The sequence below is a fragment of the Macrobrachium nipponense genome, chromosome 30 (genome assembly GCF_015104395.2).
Source record: "Macrobrachium nipponense isolate FS-2020 chromosome 30, ASM1510439v2, whole genome shotgun sequence".
Taxonomy (NCBI): domain Eukaryota; kingdom Metazoa; phylum Arthropoda; class Malacostraca; order Decapoda; family Palaemonidae; genus Macrobrachium; species Macrobrachium nipponense.
In genome coordinates this window covers 3553825-3578963 of record NC_087218.1, presented here as the reverse complement: position 1 = coordinate 3578963, position 25139 = coordinate 3553825, and the positions used below count along the sequence as shown (strand labels likewise).

The window sequence follows — 25139 nt, the reverse complement described above, 5'->3', positions numbered from 1 at the left end:
ATATTTGGCGGCGTTTACTGTTTGGCAGCGCGGTAGCGTAGTGCGTGCGGCGCGGTATGACAGTTACGACGGCGCCGGCAGCACAGCATCCCAGACAGACTCATCCCAACCACCTCACTCACTGTCTAGACATTGTAGCAGTACTGTAACATTGTAGCAGGAACATTTTTTTCATTACACCTTTGCCATGGCCCCTAAGAGAAAGTCTGACTCATCAGAATGCAATTCTGCCAAGAAAGCTAGGAAGGCACTGACGTTGGAGATGAAGATGGACGTAATCAAGAAATATGAAGGTGGGATGAAAGTTAATTGTATAAGCAGAAGTCCCATCATCTCCCACTCCACGGTCTCCACCATTCTAAAGGACAAGGAAAGGATTAAGGACGCAGTGAAAGGAGCAGCCCCAATCAAGTCAACTATTATCACCAAACAGCGTGAAGGACCGATAGCAGACATGGAAAAGTTGTTATTTACGTGGCTGGAAGATAATAGACAAAGAAATGTGCAAGTGATGTTGCGAGCAGTGCAAAGCAAGGCAACAAGTTTATTTAAAATGTTAAAAGAGAAAGGAGGTGAAGAATATGCTTCGTTGGAGTTTATAGCGAGTGATGGGTGGTTTTGTCGATTCCGAGATCGGTACCAAGTGCACCATGTTCTGACGAACTGATAAGTGAAGAACCTGAGGAATTAACAAATGAAGAACTGTTAGCAATAAAAGAAGAAAGAAAGCTGAAGAAGAAAGAAGAGAGGAAGAAAAGGAAGTTGTAGAAGAGGAGGAGCCCGAACGAAAGTTTACTGTAAAGGGATTATCGGAAGCCATACAAATGCTTAATACAATGCTGCATAAATTGGAAGGAATGGATCCGAATGTTGAACGGTTGCCCGGATAGAGAGATCTATGCAAGAAGTAATGAGGCCATACAAAGAAATCTACGATGAAAAGAAAAAGCAGAAGATCCAAATGACACTTAGCATGTTTGTCAAACGAACGCAAAAGCCCGCCTCATCCAGCATCGAAGCCACCCCCTCCCCTACATCGGCCAGCGCAGTAACCACCCCACCCTTCCCCTGCCTCGCCTGACTTAACAGCTGATCTTTCTTTCGACCGTGCGTATGAAGAAAGTGTTGATGACGTCGAACCAAGCACCAGTGAACATTAATTTTGAGTGTTGTTTTGCTTATTTTTTTACATGCATATGTATTTTCTATTTTGTACTACAGTACTGTATGTTCTATTTTTGAACTGTAACTTTTCTATTTTCGTATTTTGATCTTCATTTGTATTTTTGAATAATAAATTTAACTGCAGTAATAAATATTTTATTTCTAAAACCATATTATATTAAGATGTATGTACGTAGTATATCAACTAAGCAACTGAAAAAAAAAGCTAAATACATTGCACCTACAGTATAATATTAAAAATATCTCTATGATAAAATGATAAAAGTGAAACTAAAGGCATAAAAATGATAAATACATAAAACAGCTTGTACGTATAGTACAACAGTAATATTATTCAACAGAAAAAGTATGATAAAAGTGAAACTAAAAGGCATAAAAATTATAAATAAACAGCTTGTATATACATATGTACAGTAATATTATTCAACAGAAATATATGATAAAATTATAAAAGTGAAACTAAAAGGCATAAAAATGATAAATAAACAGCTTGTATATACACAATAATATTATTCAACAGAAAAAGTTACTTAAAAATGCAACACATTCATATCATATGTCCTCGAGTACAGTATAATCTTCCACTTTAACCGAGTACTTATAATCCACATGTCGGCCATTTTGGCTGGTATTTTCGACTAACGACCATTCTGACATACGACCTGTTGGTCGGAACGGATCTAGGTCGTAACTCGGATGGTAACTGTATAAAGTTACTATAAGCTTTATTTTTACCTTCAATTTATCTGGTGTTCATATCTTTTATTTGTAAAATGTAATAAGTGAATAAATAAATACAGTAAATGATGATACAACCGGTTTTATACTTGGGTAGAAGTTATTACATGTTTACGCTTGTCTGGTTTTGTGATTTTTTGTTGAGACGCAGTTCATCTGTCACCTACACACTACTATAAGCAGTAATAATATTTTTTTGGGCTCATCATACGTCTGGCATCGTGTCATACTGTTTATTTTGCTCCAAACTCTTCAAACCAAAATTACAGAATGATTGGAAGTCCCTATCTGAAAAGAGGAGTTTTGGTGGTACTATGCGTACCACCTTTATGCACCCGGTACGGTGTAGTAGACTAGAATGGTGGTACCCACCTACCTCCAAACAAACTTTCGGTAATGAAGAGGTTAACTTTACCACATTAGGGTTCGCTTGCCTAGACAGCAAAGGGACCGTCGGTGTCGTATAATATTTCCTTTGTTTCATCAATGGAGGAGGAATAAATTTAAAGGATCTATCAGATCTTAAGGAATTCTCTCTTCCTGCAATCCGTGCGTTTACGTGTTGTAAAACAGTCCGCATGACTTGAACAAGGCAATTCATATGACAGCTTGGTATCCTTTTTCAATCCAAATACCATGTCAATCCCCGGAGAAAGCATACTGGCAGGTGTTTCCGTTTTCTCCGAAAGGTTATTGAATTGACGAATCAAATCGATCACCTCCGCATACGAGGCCAGAAACTCTTGGTTTTCTCCTTCCTCCGGCTCTAACATACTGTGCTCCGCCAAAGGGGATGTTAGCTCACTCCTATCCTCTGACAAATGGCCGGGAATTTCGTGGCCGCCTGTCCCTACGGCCGCGGCCTCTTTGATCTCTGATGACCGCCACCGGCTCGATCCCGAATAGTCAGCAGGAGAACGAGAACGCCTCACACTCTCTCTGCTCACGGATCTAGAGCGAGAGTCTTGTCTAGACCTCCAAGATGAAGGTTCCCTTGAAACTGAGCTAACTTCCTCTCTATTAGGATTGCTATCGTTTCCAACGACCGTCGGAGAATTCGGCCTCTATCTTTCATCCAGGCGGACAACGCCTTCCACCAACGTATCAGACGAGGTTGCCAACTCTCTAATCTTCATTCTTTTAATAAGAGCCTTATCATCCTTTGTCCGTATTTTAAAGGGCCTTACGGGCGAAACTGGAACCTGCGTTCTATTCTTTGCTGCACATTTCGCCCCCAACGTTGATTGTGCCAGCGGTATCGTAGTCTTGCTTACACTCTTTGTAATCTGTACTGGCAACTCCTCATCGGCCGCTAGTCCATCGCCCGTTGCCCCTCTCACTCGTTCAGACTCTTGCAAACGGCTTCATCCACTAGCTTTGCGCTTACCAGCCACTGTATTCTCGACTTTCTTGCTGACTGGGATACGACAGTCCTGGTCTGAAGATGAAGAAGAATTCACTATTCTCCTCTTAGCCCGAGGATCAGTCACGAAATCCCGAATCCTCCAACGCTTGACTGGCGCATGCCGTGCCGTCATCGAACTTAGCGATGATGCCGAACTAGAGGAAGAAGACGAAGACGACGACAAATCACGCCTTTTCTTTTCTGTCTTTCTTAGCCATTCTCTTCTCTATATCCTGTAATTTCTTCATTACAGTGTGTACTGCCAAGTCAGAAAGCGTATTTGGGTCCGGATGCAGCGAAGCAGACCGAGAAGCAGTAGTCTGTGACGTCATCGCGTCTGCCATATCGGTGTGTGATGTATGTTGTGATGTCACCAATCTTGTAGGGAGAGAGTGTGCGGCTTCTGCTGGCATCCGCATGTTTGCCACAAAACTACCTCAACGTTCTGCATTGCCGAAAATATAGAATTTGATGGCGTAGCCGCGGCATTATTTCCCATAAATTGCAAGCCAGGGGGATGAGGAACATTCAGCGCTGCCGGACCCTGCTGAAATTGTGATGCCATATAATGCGACAGCAAACCCTCCAAGGTTGGTATGCCTGGTAGGCCTAGCGCCGCCCACATACCTTCCATCCTATGCGCTTCGGGAGCCGGCATCTGGAACAAAGATGGCGATGCTCCCCCCCTTCCTGCTGGGAACAAAGGAGCATACATATTACGCATAAAATTACCCAAAACCCCTCCTGAAGTTTCCGATAACAAATCATTAGGAGAAACCGAAGGGGTATGGGACAAATCAAAAGCAGGTGGCGAAACATATGGAGCAGTCTGGTTTATTGCCGATACAAAAGAAGCCGGCAAGGCTTGGTCATCCAAAGATGGCGTCACCTCCTTCCTTTTGTACTGGCCTTTCTCATAAAACTTTTTCCACTGTTCCACCGACCAACCCCGACAAACAGAACATGGATTAGTAATTGTACATACGTTTTCCCTGCACCTACTACATGTTGGATGAGGATCCGTCGACAATGAAGTTAGGAATCTAGAACACTGAAAGCCACTGACTCCGGGGCATTTCCTTTGTTTCCTCTTCGAAATGGCAGAAGATCCCGATGGTGAAGCAAAAATTTCCATCTTACCACTTATACCGATCACACTCACACTGAGCACACTCAGAGAAAGAAAAAGTAATAAGAAAAATGAAAATGAAATGGATAAAAATGGGCAAACTGAAAACCGGCTTTAAATCAGATAGACAGTAAACATGTCCTATCTTAAAAGGCGGTAGGAAAATAACTGGTGGGTCACAGGACGCCAAGGGCATTCTGGGTATACATGCCTCGTGACCTGGTAGAGATGCCAATAGTCCCTGGATCTCACAAGTTTAATTTTAATTTACCGGTTTCCAGCTTGGGGCTAGTAAATCCTAATGTTAAGACCAAAGGTTTGTTCCGTATATGAACAATTAAACTTGTGAAATTCAGGGACTATTGGCATTATACCAGGTCACAGGGCATTTAGTACCCAGAATGCCCTTGGCGTCCTGTGACCAGCCAGTTACTCTTCCAACCCAGTTTAGACTGCTAGAGGGGTGGTTAGATGTGGGCCTTTATCTGTTAAGTCCTCAGGTTTGTTAGTTATGAAAAATACAAATTGGTTAAAATTTGTCATTTGTTCATATACGGAACAAACCTTCAGTCTTAACATTACGATAGACTTACTTATTGGTGGGAGGTAAGTCTCTAACTGACTGGGAGTTTGCCACCTTTATCCATTTCCGAATAGTAGGTGTATTCTAAGACAATGGACTATTAACCCTTGAACCAAAGATATATGAGAATCTATTGGTTTTCCTCACTGGGTGCTCGTACGATGCCGTGGTTCATTACATTACGGAAGATGGAGAACTCTCCATGCTCCTAAACCACTCCTGTTCCCTTGTATCTGGATCTATTATCACCCCTCTCTTTCCCTATTACCCAGAGGAGTATGTTGCTACCGAAAAGTATACCATACTCTAGATTATCTTTACAGTATGGCTGACCACCTCACCTGCATCTAGTCCGTTCCAGCTCATGATGGTACTCTCCTTCATACAGCCTGTAGGTAAAAGAGTAGAAAGAAAGTAGTAAAGAAGAAAGACCAGTCATCTCATTCATTCTACTTTCATACCTTCATCTTAGACTAGACACAAACTAACCCGCCAGGGGTACCAGATGAGGAAAAAGTGTCCAAGGATCTATGGGCAACATGTTTTAAATAAAATGAAGTGGAAGTTGTTTGGCGTTGCCAAATACCAGCTTTCAGAATTCTCTCCACAGACATATTCTTCTTGAATGCCAAAGAAGCACTCAAGCCCCTGATGTCATGAGCTCTAGCCCTCTCCCAGCTATTTGACCCTCTGTCTTCTGTCATGTATGCATTCCTGATCGTTTCTCTCAGCCAAAATGATATTGTATTCCTGGACACTTTTTGTTCCGTCCTGTAATTACGAACATCCTCCGTGCTAGCACCCCGGCCTAAGATGCCTTGTCCTCCTTAAGTACTCTCTTAGTACCCTGATGGGACACAGAAGCATTTCTTCTTTGTCATTGTCTACGAATTGTACCAGAGAAGGTATGGGAAAAGGAGTCAAATTTGCCCTCCACTACTGATGGGTTTTGAGTTTTGGCTACGAATTCTGGAACAAACTCGAATACCATTGACTTTCAACCTCTTGAATACTTTACCACATATGACAGACCATGCAGTTCCCCCACCCTTTTGGTTGAGGCTAGGGCCAATAAGAAGACTGTCTTCAGGGTCAGGCACCTATCTGTGGACTGCCTTGATGGTTCGTAGGGGGGTTTTGTAAGACTACTTACTTAGTACCATGGTCAAATCCCAATCAGTGGCTTTTAGTTCCTTCGGCAAAGAGAACTGCTCAAAACGCTTCATTAACATAGCCAGCTCCCATGAACACGAAATGTCCACACCTTCCATGCGTAAGATCGAGGCTAGAGCAGCCCTGTACCCCTTTACAGCAGATACAGACATATGCCTTTCTGTCCTGAGATATATCAGAAAGTCTGCTAATTGTTGAATGGTGGTTCCGAGTGGAGACAAGTTCCCTCTACGGCACCAATCACAGTATGCTGACCATTTTCCTTGGCATACCACTACAGATGACTATCTGATATTTCCTGCCATCTGTGTTGCTGCTTTCTGAGAAAAGCCTCTCGCTTGCAGGAGATACTCAACAGTCTCCATCCGTGAAGTGATAGGGACTTCACTGACTGGTGGTACCTCTCCAAGTTCGGCTGACATAGTAGGTTGTTCTATGGAGGTAACTCTCTCGGCACATCTATTAGGAGTTCCAACAGGTCCGGAAACCATTCTGCCTTCAGCCATAAAGGCGCTACCAGAGTCATTTTGAGGTTCTGAGACCGCATTACCTTGTTCAGAACCTGACAGATTAGACAAAATGGAGGAAATGCATAAACGTCCAGATTGTCCCATGGGTGTTGTAGCGCATCTGCTACTGCCTCTACGTCTGGGACTACTGAACAATACACTTCCAACTATTTGTTGTACCTGGTTGAGAATAGGTCTATGATCGGCCTTTCCCACAATATGAGCATTCTGTCCACTACCTGTTAATGCAAGGACCACTCCATTCCCAGGATCTGATCCCTCTGGCTCAACTTGTCGGCCACTGTTTCTTTTTCCTGGAATATATCTGGCACTGATGTCTACTAAGTTCTCTACAGCCCACTGATGAAGTTGAACTGTCATCATGTGTAACTGCTGAGATACAAGGCCTCCTTGCTTGTTTATGTAAGCTCCTACTGTGGTGTTGTCTGACATCAATACCACCGATTGCCCCTTCACCCTCTCCCGGAATTCCTGAGGTGCTAGAAATGCTACTTTAACTCCAAAATGTTTATATGGAGTTCTCTGTCCTCGCCACTCCATTTTGCTGAAATCATCAGCTCCTCCATATAGGCTCCCCAACCTTCGAGTGACGCTTCTGAGAACAGCAAGAGGTCCAGGGAGGGTTGTTGAAGGGGAACCCCCACTGTCAGATTGTTGTCCTGCACCCACCACAGTAAGACTTTCCTCACTTCTGCCAACAAGGGAATTTGGTCGTATGGGTGATCTACCGTTGGCGACCAAAATTCCTTTATCCTCCATTGCAGAGATCGAAGGTGTAGCCTCCCTTGTGGTACAAGCTTCTCCAAGGAAGTTAGAATTCCCAGTACTACCTGCCACTGTCTTGCTGGCTGTGTTTGTGTTTCCATAAAGGCATTCACCACTTGTTTGCATTTCTCTACTCTCTGGTCTGCCGGGAACACTTTGGCTTTTACTGTGTCTATAATCATACCCAGATACACCACCCGTAGACTTGGATCCAACTTCGACTTCTCCTGATTTATCACAATGCCTAAGCTGTGACAAAACTGCAGAAGGGTCACCCTGTCCCAAAGTAATTTTTCTCTGGACTTTGCTATCACCAGCCAGTCGTCTAGTTATCTTATCAGCCTGATCCCCTGAGCATGTGCCCAAGTCGACACGAGAGTGAACACACTTTTAAAAACTTGGAGACGTCAACCCGAAGCACAGGACTTTGAACTGGGAAAACTTTCTCTGCAAGACTGAAGCGGAGAAATTTCCTGGAAGACTGATGGACTGGGATCTGAAAGTATGCGTCCTTCAAGTCGATTGTCAGCATAAAGTCCTTGACCCTGACTGCTTGTAGAACAGTCTTTGGGGTCTCCATCCAATCTGGTTTTTCTTATAAACAGATTCAATGTTGACAGATCTATTACTGTCCTCCAATCCCTGTTGGCTTTGGGGACAAGGAAAATTCTGCTGTAAAACCCCTTTGACGGAATGGATACTTGTTCCACATCCCCTTTTTCCATCATCTTTTTCACTTCCTCTTTCAGAATAAAAGCCTTCTGAGGTTCCTGAGCATAAGCGAGGTGTGGTAATGGTTGTTCTGTCAGGGGTGGGGTTACTTCGAATGGAATCAAATAACCGACTCTGAGAACATCCACCACCCACGGCTTTGCTCCAAATTCCTGCCACACCTTCCAGTGATTTGCCAGGCAACCCCCCACTGGTGTGGCCGAGTGATGACAGGCGCCCATCCTATCGTCTTGAACCTCTCCCTCTTCCCCTAATCCCCCTTTCCTCTGTTGTTTCTATTGTGGAAGGGCCGATGAGCTAACTTCTTTGGGGAAGAGGTTCTTGTTGCTCTATTAGAGATGTTATGTCTCACTGGCTTCTTTCAAGGTATTTGCTACTGCCTTACCTCAATAGGATTAGCTTGACTTCCAGATGTTTTTCTAACTGCTTGCTGTACTAATCTGTCATTAGTGTCCATTCTTCTTCTATCTATAGCCTCTTCCAGTATGACCTCTGGCAACAGCAATTGCGACTCTAGGATATCCCCATTCCGCATTGCTAGCAGGGAATCCAAATCAACAGTGCGGCTTAGTCTAGCCAAAGCTGCATCTCTCCTCATCAACATGATATTTGCCAAACACTAGTACTTATATTTGTCAAGTACGCAATTGCTTTGGAACCTGATTGTAGCACTCTAATAAACATGGACTCATCCACTACTTTTCTCGTTACTTCTGAGGATGCAATTTTCGCCACTGCTGTTGACCAAAGATCTAACCAAGAAGCAGTCTGAAAGACAAAAGAAGTTGTTGCTTTCAACGTAGCAGCCTCCTGGCAAGTCATCGAAGGGCATTCCATCTTAACTTGATCCAAGGTTAATCCAGGTCTTAACCTTACCACATTTGGGTTAATTTGTCTAGATAGCAAAGGAACCATTGGTGTCGTATAATATTTCCTTTGTTTCATCATTGGGGGGAAAATAAACTTAAACGATCTATTCGATCTTAAGGAATTATTGCTTCCAGCAATCCGTGCATTTACGTGTTGTAAAACAGAGTCCGCATGACTTGAACAAGGTAATTCATACGACACCTTCGTATCCTTTTTCAATCCACACACCATGTCAATCCCCGGAGGAAGCATACTGGCAGGTGTCTCCGTGCTCCCCGAATGGTTATTGAATTGATGAATCAAATCAATCACCTCTGCATAGGAAGCCAGAAACGCTTGGATGTCTCCTTCCTCCATTTCTAACATACTGTGTTCAGCCACAAGAGACACTAGCTCACTCCTATCCGCTGACAAACATCCGGGTGCGTCACGGCCGTCCGACCCTACAACCGCGGCATCTTTGATCTCTGATGGCCGCCGACGGCTCAACCTCGAATAGTCAGTAGGAAAACGAGACAGCTTAACTCCTTCTCTGCTCGCAGATCTAGAGTGAGAATCCTGCCTACATCTCCAAGATGAAGGCGCTCTCGAAACCGAGCTAATTTCCTCTTTATCTCTATTAATATCGTCTCCAACCACTGTCGAGGAATTCAGACTTGATCCCTCATAGAGTCGAACAACGCCTTCCACCAACGTACCAGAAGAGGTTACCAACTCTTTATTATTCGCTTTTAATGGGAGCTCTCTCATCCTTTCTCTGTATTTTAAGAGGTCTTACAGGTGAAACTGGTATCTGTTCTTTATTTCTTGTAGAACTCTTCCCACTCATCGTTGATTTTACCAATGGCAGTGTAGTCTCTCTTAGACTCTTTGTCGTCTCTGCTGGCATCCCCGCGACGGCCGCTAGCCCAACAAGTGTCAACGCTTTTGCTCGTTCGGACACTTGTAAACGGCTTTGTCCGTTAGCGTTAAGCTTACCAACCAATGACTTCTTTACTTTGTTGCTGACCGGGATGTGACAGTCCTGGCTCGAAGATGAAGAAGAATTCACTCTTTTCCTCTTGGCCCAAGGATCAGTCACGAAGTCCCGTATCCTCCAACGCTTGACTGGTACACGGAGTGACATCGTCGGACTTAGCGATGACGCTGAGCTAGAGGAAGAAGACAAAGATGATGACGATTCACGCATTTTCTTTTTGTCTTTCTTAACTATCTTCTCCTCTAGATCTTGTAATTTCTTCATGACTGTGTGTACCAATGAGTCAGAAAGTGTATTTGGCTCAGGAGGCAACGGAGTAGATAGAGAAGCTGTAGGCTGTGACGTCATCGTGCCTGCCATGTCGGTGTGTGACGCAGGTTGTGACGTCACCAATCTTGTAGGGAGAGACTGAGCGGCTGCTGCTGGCAGCCTTGCGTGTGCAGCCAAACCACCTCCAACGTTCTGCATCGCCAGAAACATTGATGTTGCTGACGTTGCCATGGCATTAGCTCCCATAAAGTGCAGACCAGGGGGATGAGGAACATTCAGCGCTGTCGGGCCCTGCAGGAATCGCGACGACATATGAGACGGCAAACCCTCCAAGGTTAGTACGCCTGGTAGGCCTAACGCCGTCCACGTTCCTTCCACTCTCTGTGCATCGGGAGCCGGCACCTGGAACAAAGATGGCGATGCTCCCCCCACTCCCTGCCGGGAATGATTGAGCGTAATTATGCATAACCCAAAAACGCCTCCTGGAATTTCCAATAGCGAATCGCTAGAAGAAACTGACGGAGTATGGGAAAAATCAAAAGCAGGCAAAGAAATATATGGAGCAGTCTCGTGTATTGCCGATGCAAAAGAAGCCGACGATGCTTGGTCATCCAAAGATGGCGTCAACCCCTTTCTCTTGTACTGGCCTTACTCATAAAATTTCCTCCACCATTCCACCGACCAACCATGACAAACTGAACAAGGATTAGTAATAGTACATACGTTTTCTCTGCACCTACTACATGGATGAGGATCTGTAGACACTGAAGTTAAAAATTTTGAACAAGGAAACCCACTCACTCCAGGGCATTTCCTTTGTCTCTTCCGAGAACCGGAAGAAATTCCCGTTGGTGAAGCAAAATTCTCCATCTCACAATATACACACCTATCAGATCAAACCCACACTGAGAACACCCAGGGAAAGAAAAATTAAAAAGTGAAAAAAGAATAAAATCGGGCAAACTAAAACCAGCTTTAAAACAGATAGAAAGCAATCACTTCCTAACTTTAAGGTGATAGGAAACTGGCTGGTCATGGCACACCGAGGGCATTCTGGGTACTACATGCCCCGTGACCTGGTATAGATGCCAATAGTCCCTGGATCTAACAAGTTTAATTTTAATTCTACCGTTTTCCAGCTTGGCGCTAATAGTATTATCCTAATGTTAAGACCGAAGGTTTGTTCCGTATATGAACAAATGCAAGTTAGAAGTTTCATAAGACTATTTCCCCCCTTTAGATGGTAAAAGAAGAACAGAAAACTCTTAATAAAAGAGATGTGGAATTTTAACATCAAGAGAATCAAACAGTAATTTCTGAAGCCCTGTTAATCTAAAGTTTAGTTAAAATCCCCAATGCAATATTAAGCTTATTCTAACAAAAGCTTATTCTAACAAGTTGGTAATTTTGAAAGCAAATTATGTAAAATGGAGCACTGGAAAAAAAAAGAATTGTTAGTAGAAAAAGTGCTAACTATTTTCTACTGGTCTGGGCCTCACTTTTTCCAATACTGAATTGTTAGCATTTTGTAAAATACCATTCAGACAATTTACCATTATAACATTTTAGTGCCTTACCATCTAACTAATAATTTTTTTAGCAGCAAACATCATAATTATATAGCTCCGGGAATTTTGTTCAGTTTTTCCATTCAGCACAACATGTTACAGGCTATGAAGATAGGCATCTATGAGTGCTATCTGCATGAATATGGAAGTTAATAGCATGGACCTGCAGCAATGAAGCAGGGGAAATATGAAGCATTATCAGAGATTTATTTGCTATTAGGTGCATAATGCTAACGACGTAGTCTTCAAAATACAGCAGCAGTGAATCCGAATAAAAACCAATGTGAAAATCTGTAAATTTTACCGTTGAGAACACCATAGTAAAGGCATAAACTGTTGCCTCTGCAAAATATCTTCGCTTCAGGGCAAGGATGACTGCTGGTAGAAAGAAGAGGTTGGAGAGTGTCAACAGCAGTGTCGCAAGCAAAAGTTCCCAGTTTGATGTTGCCTGTGAACTATCTGTACAACCCCATCCACGGTATCCTGAAAGTTATAATTCAATGGTTATGTACTGCATATTTGTTATGACATACAGATTTATTCCACAGTAATTATTATTCACCTTACATACCAAATATTCTATTCAATAACTTTTCATTTAAAAAGAGCCTAATCAATATTTATATTTGTAAAGTATTCTTAGTTATATGTGGTAGACAAATCATTGTATGACACCACATAAGTAATAAAGTTGTATTAGGCCCATAACTATTTACCAGAATTTGTTCTGAAAAATTACTCTTTCAAAATATGAGGTGAAAAAATGGGCATATTAAGGTTTTTTGATGCAGTATATTTTTTAATATTACGGAACATTGTTGTTGGAAATAAAACGTGTATCTATGAAGCAAGCTTCACTTCTTAAATCCAAAAAAAATTGAAAAACTGAAACACAGCTGGCCGTAAGGATTTCAGATAAGGGATTTTGAACCTATATAATACAGTAGACCCCCATAATCGCGGTTGTTGGGCACCAGACACCCCCATAAACAGCTAAAATCCACAAATACTTAAAAAACCCTCTAAAAATGAAAAGAATAGCCTATTCTGATTGTCAAAAAATAAAAAACCCCTCTACAATTGCTTATACCTAAGTATTTTTAGTTTTATCACAAAAGTGCATTTAGTCACAAAAATTATATGAAAATACAGTAACACAGTCAAACCCATTCACGTTCTCAAGATTCGCGGACTTGCCTATTTGCGGATTTTTCTTTGAACCACATCTACCCATTATTTGTGGGAAATTTGCACATTTGCAGGTTTTTCCAACAATAAATATACACTAATTAGTGTATTTTGATGTTATTTTCATGACTAAATACATTTTTATGATACAAAAATGATTTACTAACTTTCAAATATTAATAGTGGTTAATACTGGTTAATACTGTATTTTGGTAAGTTTAAGAAGATTAAACAATATCATATAAATATAATAACTCTCTCTCTCTCTCACAGAGATGTATGTTTTTTGAATGATAAATAAATGATTTACTAATATTCAAATGTTAATATTAACCCTTTAACGCCGATTGGACGTATTAAACGTCGACGAAAATTGTCTGTCGGGTGCCAAACCGACGTATCGTACGTCGACGACAAAAAGTTTTAAAAAAAATTCTTGGAAAAAGTTATAGGCCTACTAGGTGAAAACTTTTGAATCACGCGCCTTGGGGGATGCTGGGAGCTCATGGATCAAGGCGTTGTTTTGTTTACAATCATTACGCAGGCGCGCAAGCGCGAATTTCTTTCTTCTCGCACTAAAAAGCATCAGCGACACATCTCGGAAATTATTTCATCACTGACATAATTTTTGCACCATTTTATATTAGCCGTTACATGGAGTATTATATATGAAAATGTGGACAATTTCATGTAGAATACAACCAAAAACAACTCATGGTTGTAGCTTTTATCTGTTTTGAAATATTTTCATATAAATAACGATGTGCCAAAATTTCAACCTTCAGTCAACTTTGACTACCGAAATGGTCGAAAAACGCAATTGTAAGCCAAACTCTTATATTCTAGTAATGATTCAATCATTTCCCTTCCCTTTTATTTTGCACCAAACTGGAAGTCTTCTAAGCACAATATTTTGATTTATGGTGAATTTATGAAAAAACTTTTTCCTTACGTCCGCGCGGTAACTCTTCCGAAAAAATCATAATTTTTTCGTCCAATTGTCGTTATGTTTGCACCATTTTAAATTAGCCGTTACATAAAGTTTTACATATGAAAATGTGCACAATTTCAAGAACACATGGTTGTAGCTTTTATCAGTTTTGAAATATTTTCATATAAATAATGATAAGTGCCAAAATATCAACCTTCGGTCAACATTGACTCAACTGAAATGGTCAAAAACGCCAATTGTAAGCTAAAACTCTTATATTCTAGTTAATATCCAATCATTTACCTTTATTTTGAAACAAATTGGAAGTCTCTAGCACATATTTCGATTTATGGTGAATTTAAAAAAAAAAAAAAAAATTTTCCTTACGTCCGCGCGGTAACTCTTCCAAAAAAAATCATAAATTTTTTCGTCCGATTGTCGTAATGTTTGCACCATTTTAAATTAGCCGTTACATAAAGTTTTATATATGAAAATGTGTGCAATTTCATGTAGAATACTACAAAAAAACAACCCATGGTTGTAGCTTTTATCAGTTTTGAAATATTTTCTTATAAATAACGATGTGCCAAAAGTTCAACCTTTGGTCAACTTTGACTCGACTGATATAGTAAAAAAACGCAATTGTAAGCTAAAACTATTACATTCTAGTAATATTCAATCATTTACCTTTATTTTGTAACAAATTGGAAGTCTCTAGCACAATATTTCGATTTATGGTGAATTTATGAAATAAACTTTTTCCTTACGTCCGAGCAGTAACTTCCGAAAAAATCATAAATTTTTTCGTCTGATTGTCGTAATGTTTGCACCATTTTAAATTAGTCATTACATAAAGTTTTATACATATATGAAAATGTGTGTAATTTCATGTAGAATACAACACAAGAAACAACCCATAGTTGTAGCTTATATCAGTTTTGAAATATTTCCATATAAATAACGATAAAGAGAAAAAATTCATCCTTACAGTCCAGTAATATTCGATCAATTACCTTCATTTTGCAACAAACGGGAAGTCTAGCAAAATATTTCGATTTATGGTGAATTTTTGAAAACTGCTTTTTTTTACGTCCGCGCAACTAATTCATGCATCATTTTGTGATAATATTTTCTGTGTTGCCTTTATCGTTTTACAATGTGTTATATACCAAAATGATTGCAATCTAGTGTACAATACAACGAAAAAAATTAACTTGTTAGCTTTAACCGTTTTGCTCACAGCGCGATTTGTATACAATTATATATGAAATTTTTTTCTCGCTGTCATATATCCCAATACAGGCGGTCCCCGGGTTACAACATGGGTTCCGTTCTTGAGACGCTTTGTAAGCCGAAAATCGTCAAAAATCCTAAGAAAACCTTACTTTTAATGCTTTGGGTGCATTGAAAACTATGTAAACTGCATTCTTATGGAATTTTTCATCAAAAAAACCTTCAAATATTGATTATTTTGCATTTTTGGTGTCATATTTCATCTCCCAGATGAGCGCTGTAGGCGTCGTAACCCTGGAAATAACGTCTATTGACAAGCGTCGTAACCTCGGAACGTCGTAAGCCGACACCATCGTAACCCGGGGACTGCCTGTATTTATATATGATAATGATATTTTTTTCATTTCTGATGGTTACATACTAAACTTCAGGCAATGACAAAAAAAAAGGAGCCAAAAATGAACTCTTAATCTTGAAAATTAAGCATGCTATGATTTAAAAAAAAAAAAAAAATAAAATAAAAATAAAAAAATTTCCGCTTCGGCATTTAAGGGTTAATGTATACACCAATAATATCAATTGAAGAAAATCCTACAGTGAATTAGTGATATTTTAGTCTACAAATTAAAAAATTATGAAAGAATGAAGGAAAGCTTAATCTTCCCCATCTTTATTTTCGACTCCAGGTACTAAGCTGAGGTCCATTGCTGTCAAATATGTCAAGTACTGTGACAGGAGGGGGAGTGAACATTAGACGCTCATGTAATTTCTCTCCCCCCCTTACAGAGATAAAAGAATTTTTATGATACTAATAATATAACTGCATAATTCATGTGACAGTATTTTAAAGAAATACAATAATCTTTCCATTTCACTCTTTTAAATATGGATAACTCTCTCTCTTTCTCTCTTACAGAGATGTATGTTTTTTGTATGATCAGCAATAATATCAATTCATTAAAGAAAATACTAAAGGGAATTATCAAGATTTTAGTTTATAAATTTAAAAATTATGTAAGAATAAAAGAAAATTCCATTACGTATCTGTTATTTTCCAGACTTGGAGAGAGGGGGACAGCAAGGGTTGGCGAGTGTTGCATCTTTGTGGGTTTGAATAACTGTTGCCGTCTTGGCTGTCAAAGGATATTCTCTCCCTCTCTCTCTGCAGGGAAAGTCTCGCTTTAACCAATTGGTATTAACAAATGTGCACACTGTGTGTGTTCATAGTTTTAAAAATGCTAGTAGAGGTGATACATCATTGGAAGACAAAAAATATAAATTTCTTTTAGTCAGTCTCTAGTACAGAGAAATATATTAATGCTTCTGTGAGAATAGAGAGATAAACACACACACACACACGCTCTCTCTCTCTCTCTCTCTTTTGTGGAGATGAAATAATTTTTATGGTAAATATATGTAATATGTTTATTGATATTTTCAGTTAATAATGATACTACTACTAATAATAATAATAACATAAATGTAATTACAAAATTATTATATGATAGTATTTTAAAGAAATGAAAAATACCTTTCCATTTCACTTTTAAGTAAGGATAACTCTCCCCTCTCTTACTGAGAGGAGAGCATTTTTATGGTAGACAAATATGTTTATTAATATTTTTAAAAATAATTATATCAAATAATTAATAATAATAATAATAATAAAATAATAATAATAATAATAATCCAAAATAATAATAATAAAAATAATAATATAACTAATTTCAAATGAAAATTCTTTCCCTCATCTTTCTTTCTATTTTTTCCCCTCATCTTCTTTCTAACTCCAGAGAAGCTGCAAAGTCCAGAGCTGTCAAATATGTCAAGTAATGTGATATGAGGGGAGGGGAGTGGAGCCATCTAATGGTCAATGATTTTAATGATCTTTATGCAATTTCTATCTTCTATTTTCATGGTACAAGTATGAAATAAGTTTATTAATATTTTCAAATAATAATAATAATATTTGTAATATAATAATATAGCTGTAATTACAAAATTCATATGTAAGTATTTTAAAGAAATACAATAATCTTTCCATTTCACTCTCTCTCTCTCTCTCCACAAGATATGTGTCATAGTGGTAACTCACTCTTTCTCTCTCTCTTTTGGCTGGAAGTGTTAGAAGTACGTATGTACATAATATATATATTTAAGGGTACTAATGTTTATGATGACTTTGAAATGACATTGAATACTAAAATAATTTCAAAGATTAATACAGTAATGAGATAATTTAAGGTAAATTTGATGTAGGACATTATTTAAGGTATTCATTTGGTATTTGAACTTCCTTCTTTTATCTCTCTCTCGCTCTCTCTCACTTTGCCAAAGGAAGTGTTAGAAACATGTAAGTACATATATATCTTTAAGGGTACTAATGTTTAAGATGACTTTGAAATTATATTAATAATATAATCTCAAAGATTAATACAGTAATAAGATAAGGTAAATTTGATGTAGGACATTATTCAAGGTATACATTTGGTATTTGAACTTTCAAGATAGGCAATTATAAGCATTTCTATTTCTTCCTCCTTTTATCTCTCTCTCACTTTGCCAAAGGATTGATAGATAGACAAATAGATGCTTTGTTCAGCCCCCTCTCTTTCTCTCTCTCTCTCTCGAAAAGGTATGTATGTATTTATGGGACGGGAAGAAGTGTTGCCTATAGAAGTTCATTTTAATCTTTTTGGTAAGAGTTATTCTCTCTCTCTTTATCTCTCTCTTCTCATATTACTATTCTCTAAATAATTCATAAATAATTTCATTCTTGATGATGGTCAAATAATGCTGTTGCCATTCAGTGCTGTGTGTGTGTGTGTGTGTGTGTAAATTTCTATTGGCTGTGTTTATATTTCTAATGGTAAAATGTTTAAGATGATATTGAAATTATATTAATAATATCAATTCAATGGTATATTTGATGTAGGATGATACTTTTTAAGTATACATTTGGTATTTGAACTTTCAAGATAGGAAGATATAAGTATTTTTAGAGGGGAGTTCTAGCTATTCATGGGTTCGAGCTATTTGTGCAGAAGGGGTCGGGTACGCGTCCCCCGCGAATACGGGGGACCGTATGTGAATATTTCCCAGTGAAGAATACTGCAAATAGGCAAATTTTCCACGAATAATGGTTATATACAGTCCATAGAAAAATCCGCGAATAGGCGAGTATGCGAATCATGATTCTGCAAATAGCAGGGTTTGACTATACACATACCAGCATAGAGAGACAAATGTCCGCAGCACTTATAGTGTCTTCTAAAGTTGAGAAAAGGCCAAATCATCAACAATAAATCAAGGTAATTGCAGGCAGAATAATCATACTAGATTCATAAATAACAATTTCCACACGATCAGTTACAGAACCACCAAACACCAGAAAACAACCAGTCTTGCTGAAGAAGTGTAATAGCAACAAAATGACAATTTGTCGAAAATTGCATTTTTCCTAACTATACAAACCTGAGGTCCTTTAACAATAGGAAGTAGCTAGCGGCAGCTGGAACGGTCGTAAGCTTCGAACAAGGGGAGAACGGTAGTTAACTGCTTGTCCGATCGTCGCGCGAGGTAAACAAATCACTTTTGCTTTTGGCCCATGCAAAATACGCAGAGTGAGGGGTGGCATGAGGAGGGACTATATGTAAAGGACCTCAGGTTTGTATAGTTAGGAAAATGCAATTTTCGACAAATTGTCATTTGTTCCGATACGTAATACAAACCCTCGCCCTCCTTTAACAATAGGAAGACTCACTTCTTGGTGGGAGGAATCTGAGTCTTTTGATGAACAGACTGGTGTTCGTCCATCCCTGGAATGCCTCCCTGGTCGTAAGAGCGAGGGAGGGATCCAAGCCTCTGTCCGATTGATCGGGGTGTGCACCGCAGGATCAATGGTCAGACCTCTGGGCCGAGTACTAAGAGAGAGGCAAGCGTATCTCTTTGTACCAGCATTGTAAGAACTTTTTCCTTTACATGAGCAAATGTAAAGTAATGGGTTTGTCTCATGTAGGCATCCACTTTCTCCCCCTTGTTGGAGAAAGTGGTGGATATACACTCCTATCTCTAGTTAAAGAGATAGGATGGAGCTCTGTTGAATAGCTTACCTGCATCTGACTCCCTTCCAGCGTGGTAACGACCGTATCCCTCTGCCCACAGGTAGAGGTAGAGAAAGATGGTGAAGAGAAGCCAGTCACTCTCTCATTCGCACATTCATTCTCCCAGTCATACCAGAATCGATGCTGTTCTGCCTGCTCGGGTGCTGGGTAAGCTTACACAACGTGTTGAGCAGCCACCACAGGTCCCAAGGAAAAGGTATCCAAGGACTTGTGGGCAATATCCCGAAGGTAGAAGGACGTGAAGGTGGTCTGGTTGGCCCAGACACCTGCCTTCAGGACCTGCGCCACGGAGAAGTTCTTACGGAACGCTAAGGAGGGTCCGATACCTCTGACTTCGTGGGCTCTCGGTCGGAGCGTACGGATGTCGTCGCTACCATCAGCCTCGTACGCTCTCTCTGATCACCTCACGCAGCCAGAAAGAAAGAGTGTTCTTGGAAACTTCTTTCTTGGTAACCCCAGTGCTAACGAAGAGGCGTCGACACTCAGGCCTGAGATGTCGAGTTCTCTTCAGATAGCGCCGTAGCGCCCTCACAGGACAAAGCAGCATCTCATCCGCATCGTTATCGGTGAAGTCCAGAAGGGAGGGGATCGTGGGAAAGATTTCGAACCTGTACGTCAGTGGGATCGACCGGATTCTTGAGTCTTGAGCTACCGAAGTTCGGGACGAAATCGAGCGTCACAGATCCCCAGCCTCTGGTGTGTTTAACATCATAAGAAAGGCCATGTAGTTCCCCTACTCTCTTCGCCGATGCCAGGGCGGGCAGCAAGAAGAGGGTCTTGAGGGTCAGATCCCTGTCTGACGACTCTCGGAGTGGCTCGAAGGGTCTTCGAGTCAAACTCCTAAGTATGAGAGTCACATCCACGCAGGGGGCCCTGAGTTCCCTGGGTGGGCAAGACCTTTCGGAAGCTCCCTCAATTAGCAAGGAGATCTCGAACGAATTCGAGATGTCCAGTCCCTCAGTTTTAGGACGAGAGCCAGGGCGGCTCTATATCCTTTAACTGTGGGTACTGAGAGGAGCTTCTCTCGGCGAAGAAACACGAGGAAATCCGCTACCTGCTGAAGAGTGGCTTCTGAGAGGAGACAGACCCTGGTCTACGACACCAACCACAGAAGACGGCCACTTCCCCTGGTACACAGCTGCAGAGGACTGTCGGACGTGTCCAGCCATCTCTGTTGCTGCGCTACGAGAAAAGCCTCTCGTTCGCAAGAGATGGTGGATAACAGCCAGCCGTGAAGTTGAAGGGACTGGACTGCTTGGTGGTACCGTTTCTACGTGTGGCTGGGCTGAAGGTTGTGCCAAGTGGGTAGCTCTCTCGGTGCGTCCGCAAGAAGAGCCAGCAGGTCCGGATACCAAACGGCTTGAGGCCGTTTGGGAGCCACCAGGATCATTCTGAGATTGGGAGTGACCAGCGCTCGACTGATCACTTTCCGAATCAGACAGAAGGGAGGAAAGGCGTAAGCGAAGAGGTTGTCCCAGGGGTGTGGTTGGAGAGCGTCCTCTGCAGCTGCCCATGGGTCCGGCACAGCTGAAAAGAAAACCTGAAGTTTTCTGTTGTGCCGGGTGGCGAACAGGTCTACGACCGGTCGCCCCCACAGGTTGAAGAGCCTTTCCGCTACGTCTTGGTGTAGAGACCATTCGGTCCCTATCACCTGATCCCGACGGCTGAGCTTGTCTGCTACTACATTCCTCTTGCCTGGAATGTAGCGTGCTGACAGCTCTATCGAGTGAGCCGTGGCCCACTCGTGCACCTGCACTGTCAACTGATGGAGCGGAAGAGACACTAGCCCCCCCTGCTTGTTGACATATGCCACTACTGTGGTGTTGTCGCACATCAACACCACTGAGTGTCCCACCAAGCGGTCCTGAAAAAACTCTTGGAGAGCATTGAACGCCGCCTTGAGCTCCAGGACATTGATGTGAAGGTGCTTTTCGTGATGGTCCCACACACCTGCAGTCAGCAACTCCTCCAGGTGTGCGCCCCATCCCTCGGTCGATGCGTCTGAGAACAGAAGCATCTCCGGGGGGGGAGTGCGTATGGGCACTCCTCTTAAGAGGTTCTTGTCGTCGAGCCACCAGGCTAGGTCCTGCCTCACCTTGTCCGTGATAGCCACGGGAAAGTAAGGAGGATCCTTGGCCTGAGACCAACTCTCCCTTAGCCTCCACTGGAGAGACCGCAGGTGAAGACGCCCGTGAGGGACTACTTAACTTCTCGAGTGACGACAGATGGCCGATCACGACTTGCCATTGCTGTGCTGCCTGTTCCTGCCGAGACAGGAACCGGCCGGCTGCCTCCCTGAATTTGCTGATACGCAAGTCTGCGGGAAAGACCTGCCCTGCTACCGTGTCTATCAGCATACCCAGGGTACTTCATCTTCTTGCTTGGGTTCGAGATCGGACTTCTCGTAGTTTATCACGATCCCCAGATCGCGACAAAAACTTGAGGAGTCATCTCTGTCCTGTAGCAACTGCGAGCGGGAGCTCGCCAGGACTAGCCAATCGTCGAGATACCTCAGAAGACGTATCCCGTGCGAATGGGCCCAAGCCGACACCAGAGTGAACACTCGCGTGAACACCTGTGGGGCGGTTGAGAGACCGAAACAAAGTGCCCTGAATTGGTACACCGTCCCGTCGAAGATGAAGCGGAGGTACTTTCTGGAGGACTGATGGATGGTATTTGAAAATACGCGTCCTTCAAGTCCACTGAAAGCATGAAATCGTTCCCCTGATCGAGTCGAACACCGAGCGTGCCACTCCATCGTGAACCGCGTCGTGCGAACGAAGCGGTTCAGAGGAGAGAGGTCTATCACCGGACGCCAGCCCCCACCCCCCGATGCCTTCCTCCACTAGGAAGAGGCGGCTTAGTAAAAGACCCGGTGACTGGTCCTCCACGATTTCTACAGCTCGTTTCGCCAGCATGGTCTTGATCTCCTGTCGAAGAGCGTTGTCCTTTGCTGATCCCCGGACATAGGTCTGTAGGTGGACCGGTTTGGAGATGAGGGGGGGCCGAGACTCGAAGGGTAGTAGATATCCCTCCCGAAGGACGTTCTACTATCCAGTTCTCGGCGCCGTAGCGCTGCCAAGTCGCCCAATGGCTCGCTAGGCACCCCCCCACTTCCGGCAGCAGGTGAGGGGGAACGCCGTCCCTAGCGTTTCCCTCCTCGTTTCGACTTCTTTCCAGCACCTCCTCGGGGAAAGGAGGGCTGGAAGGAGGGCTGGTTGCGGCCTCCTCTAGCAGAAGTTGAAACAACAGGAGTCTTCACACGGGGTTTGGACGGTGCAACCGTCTTCGCCGCCGTGGAAGCGCTAGCCAAGCTCTTTGGTTTGGCCGCAGTCGCTCGAGATTGCCCAGTAACCTTCGAGACTGCCTGGTGAACTAAGCGGTCACTCTCGTCAGTGCGCCGCCTTTCCACCGCAGCGTCCACCATCTCTCCAGGAAAGAGAGCTGGGGAACTCCTAAGAGGTCCATTTCGAAGCCCGAGTGCCGCCTCACGCCCGGCCCCCTCCCCCTGGTCTCGGGTAAGGACTGCGTCCCTACGTCGAAGAACCAAGTTGGCCCACAGGTTAGCAGTCTGATGGGCGAGGTAAGAGATTGCTCTTCCTCCAGACTGGCACAGTCTCCTAAAAGAAGCGTCGTCTTCGAGAGCAGAACTCCCAGAGCCGGCCGCTACTTTGGATGTTGTGAGGGACCACAAATCCAACCAGGAAACTGCCTGGAATGCTGCCATAGCGGTAGATTCCAGGGCAAGTGCCTCCTGCTGCGAGAACCATAGGTTCTCCGACAGGAGCTGCTGCAGGGACACACCTGGAGTCAGCCTTGCTAACTCCGGGTTAACCTGTTTAGGCAGTATCGGGTCTTCCGAAGGCACGTAGAATCGCCTCTGCCGCTGTAGAGGAGGAGGAAGCAGCTTAGAAGACCGTCCGGACTTTAGCGAGTCCTCCCGTCCTGAGACGAGATTCTCCACCTGATCCAGGACTGAGTCTGCAAGCTCAGATCGCGGTAACCCCACCATCATTTTGGGCTCCCTCTTGGGACCCCAAAATGATTCGAGCCGGGACGTGGGCTCTGCCGGTGGTAGCGGCGATCCTTCCGCAAGGTCATTATGCAGACGCATCAGCTTAATGACCTCCGCAAAGTTCCTCTGTATCTCGGGAGTTACTGCGTCTTGTGGAGTAGGACCGTCCAGTCCCTCCAGCAAGAGCATATCCCGCGATACTCCTCCTTCAGAAGGAGGAACAGCGACAGACCCCTGACGGTCGCCTCCAACTACTTGCGCGTACGTTCTGGTCGGTCCTAAAACCGTGCCTGAGCCGTACGGCGTCATAGCTTGGTCACGAGCGGCGCACCTCTCGTGATCGCTCCTCGGTACCTCGCTCCTCCCGGTATAGCCCGAGGAGGTTGAAGGTACGGGAGAGGCAGACCTGACGCCCCCCCCTCGCTCGCTGGCAGGACCAGCGTTGCGTGGGAGGGCTGCTGCTGATCGTCAACCCGCGGTGACGGTCGAGCAGCAGGCCTAGCGTTTGCCGCTTGCCTGGGGCGATTGGCTCGGCTGAGAACGTCGAGACCGATCTCTAGCGTCAGGCGAGCTGCCGCTGGTCACCGTCTCCGCCCGGTCCCATCGGGAGCGGCGGACGGGTGACCTGCTAGGCTCTCTGTCGCGTCGAGACCGGCCAGCGTCCTCTCGCGCGTCGAGCCGCTGGTACCAGCCGTGGCTGGTACCGGCGGCCGCGGGGACTCCTTCCTCGCCTCAACCCGTGGCTGGTCAGCGACCGTCACGTCATCCCGAGCAGCCAGTTGATCGCCGCGAGAGCGTCCACTGGCCTGGCGAGAGTCGTGTGCACGACTCTCGCCAGTCTTCTGCTCCGCGCCGCTGTCTTGACGGCGAGCGAGCTCGGGCGTCAAAACTTTGGCTGGACGGTCTTCTTTGGAAGAGCGTCCACTCGGTGCTTCTCGCGAACGAGAAGCGGCCGAGACGGAACCTGGTGAGGACGCACCAGCCGAGGCTGGTGCACCTCTGGTCCCCGTCGACTTCTTCTTTGCAGAAGAAGCGACGGGCCCCGTTCCCGAAGGAACAGGAGGACCAGCAGAAGAGCTCCCCAACTCGCCTGAGAGCGAGCCGGGCCCTTAGAAGATCCCGAAGGAGTCTTCTTAGGGGGGAGGAGGCAACCTTCTTCTTCTTGGCTGTTTAGCCTTAGAAGTCGAAGGGGAAGGAGAGGCAGCAGACGACGAAGACGACGACGAGACGACGACGACACCTTCTTCCTCTTCCTCTTCTTCTTCGCCAGGCTCCGCAGGACAGACGTCAGGTCTTCCATCCAGGAGGGAGCCGGGGCAGTTGCCGAAGCAACAGGGCCCGACTGCACCTGTCCGGAAAGACCTGAGACTGTGACAGCACCACCAACAGCAGGAACAACAGGAACAGGTCCGGGAACAGCAGGAACGGCAGGAACATCTGAAAGTGAATGAGCAGCAGGCACCTGATCTGAAAAGGAATGAGCGGCTGGGACAGCAACAGGTACGGCAGGCACGGCAGGTACCACAGGAGAGCCAGGCGTCCTGTCGGCAGCTACCGTCATCCTCGGCACTGGCGGCAGGTCCAGGGGGGTACTCTTTGGGCAGCGGAAGTCCGGGGTCGGCAATACAAAGAACCCAGGTGGCGGTGGCACCGTCCTCTTTGGCACGGCAGGAATTGGTTTCTGAATTGCCGCCGTGGGTGTTACCGACATGACATGTGGT

General features: G+C 43.8%; 1 protein-coding gene across 3 annotated transcripts in view; it reads right to left on the bottom strand.

The window, feature by feature from the left end:
• Positions 1 to 25139, bottom strand: part of LOC135202229 (post-GPI attachment to proteins factor 6-like) — a 100744-nt gene that overhangs the window by 35668 nt on the left and 39937 nt on the right. For all 3 annotated transcript variants that reach the window (XR_010311689.1, XM_064231501.1, XM_064231499.1), the window contains exon 11: positions 12232 to 12410. Coding sequence is in view for 2 of the 3 variants with exons in the window: in XM_064231501.1 (XP_064087571.1) it covers positions 12232 to 12410 (179 nt within the window). In the remaining variant the exon portion in view is untranslated. The remainder of the gene's footprint in view (positions 1 to 12231; positions 12411 to 25139) is intronic.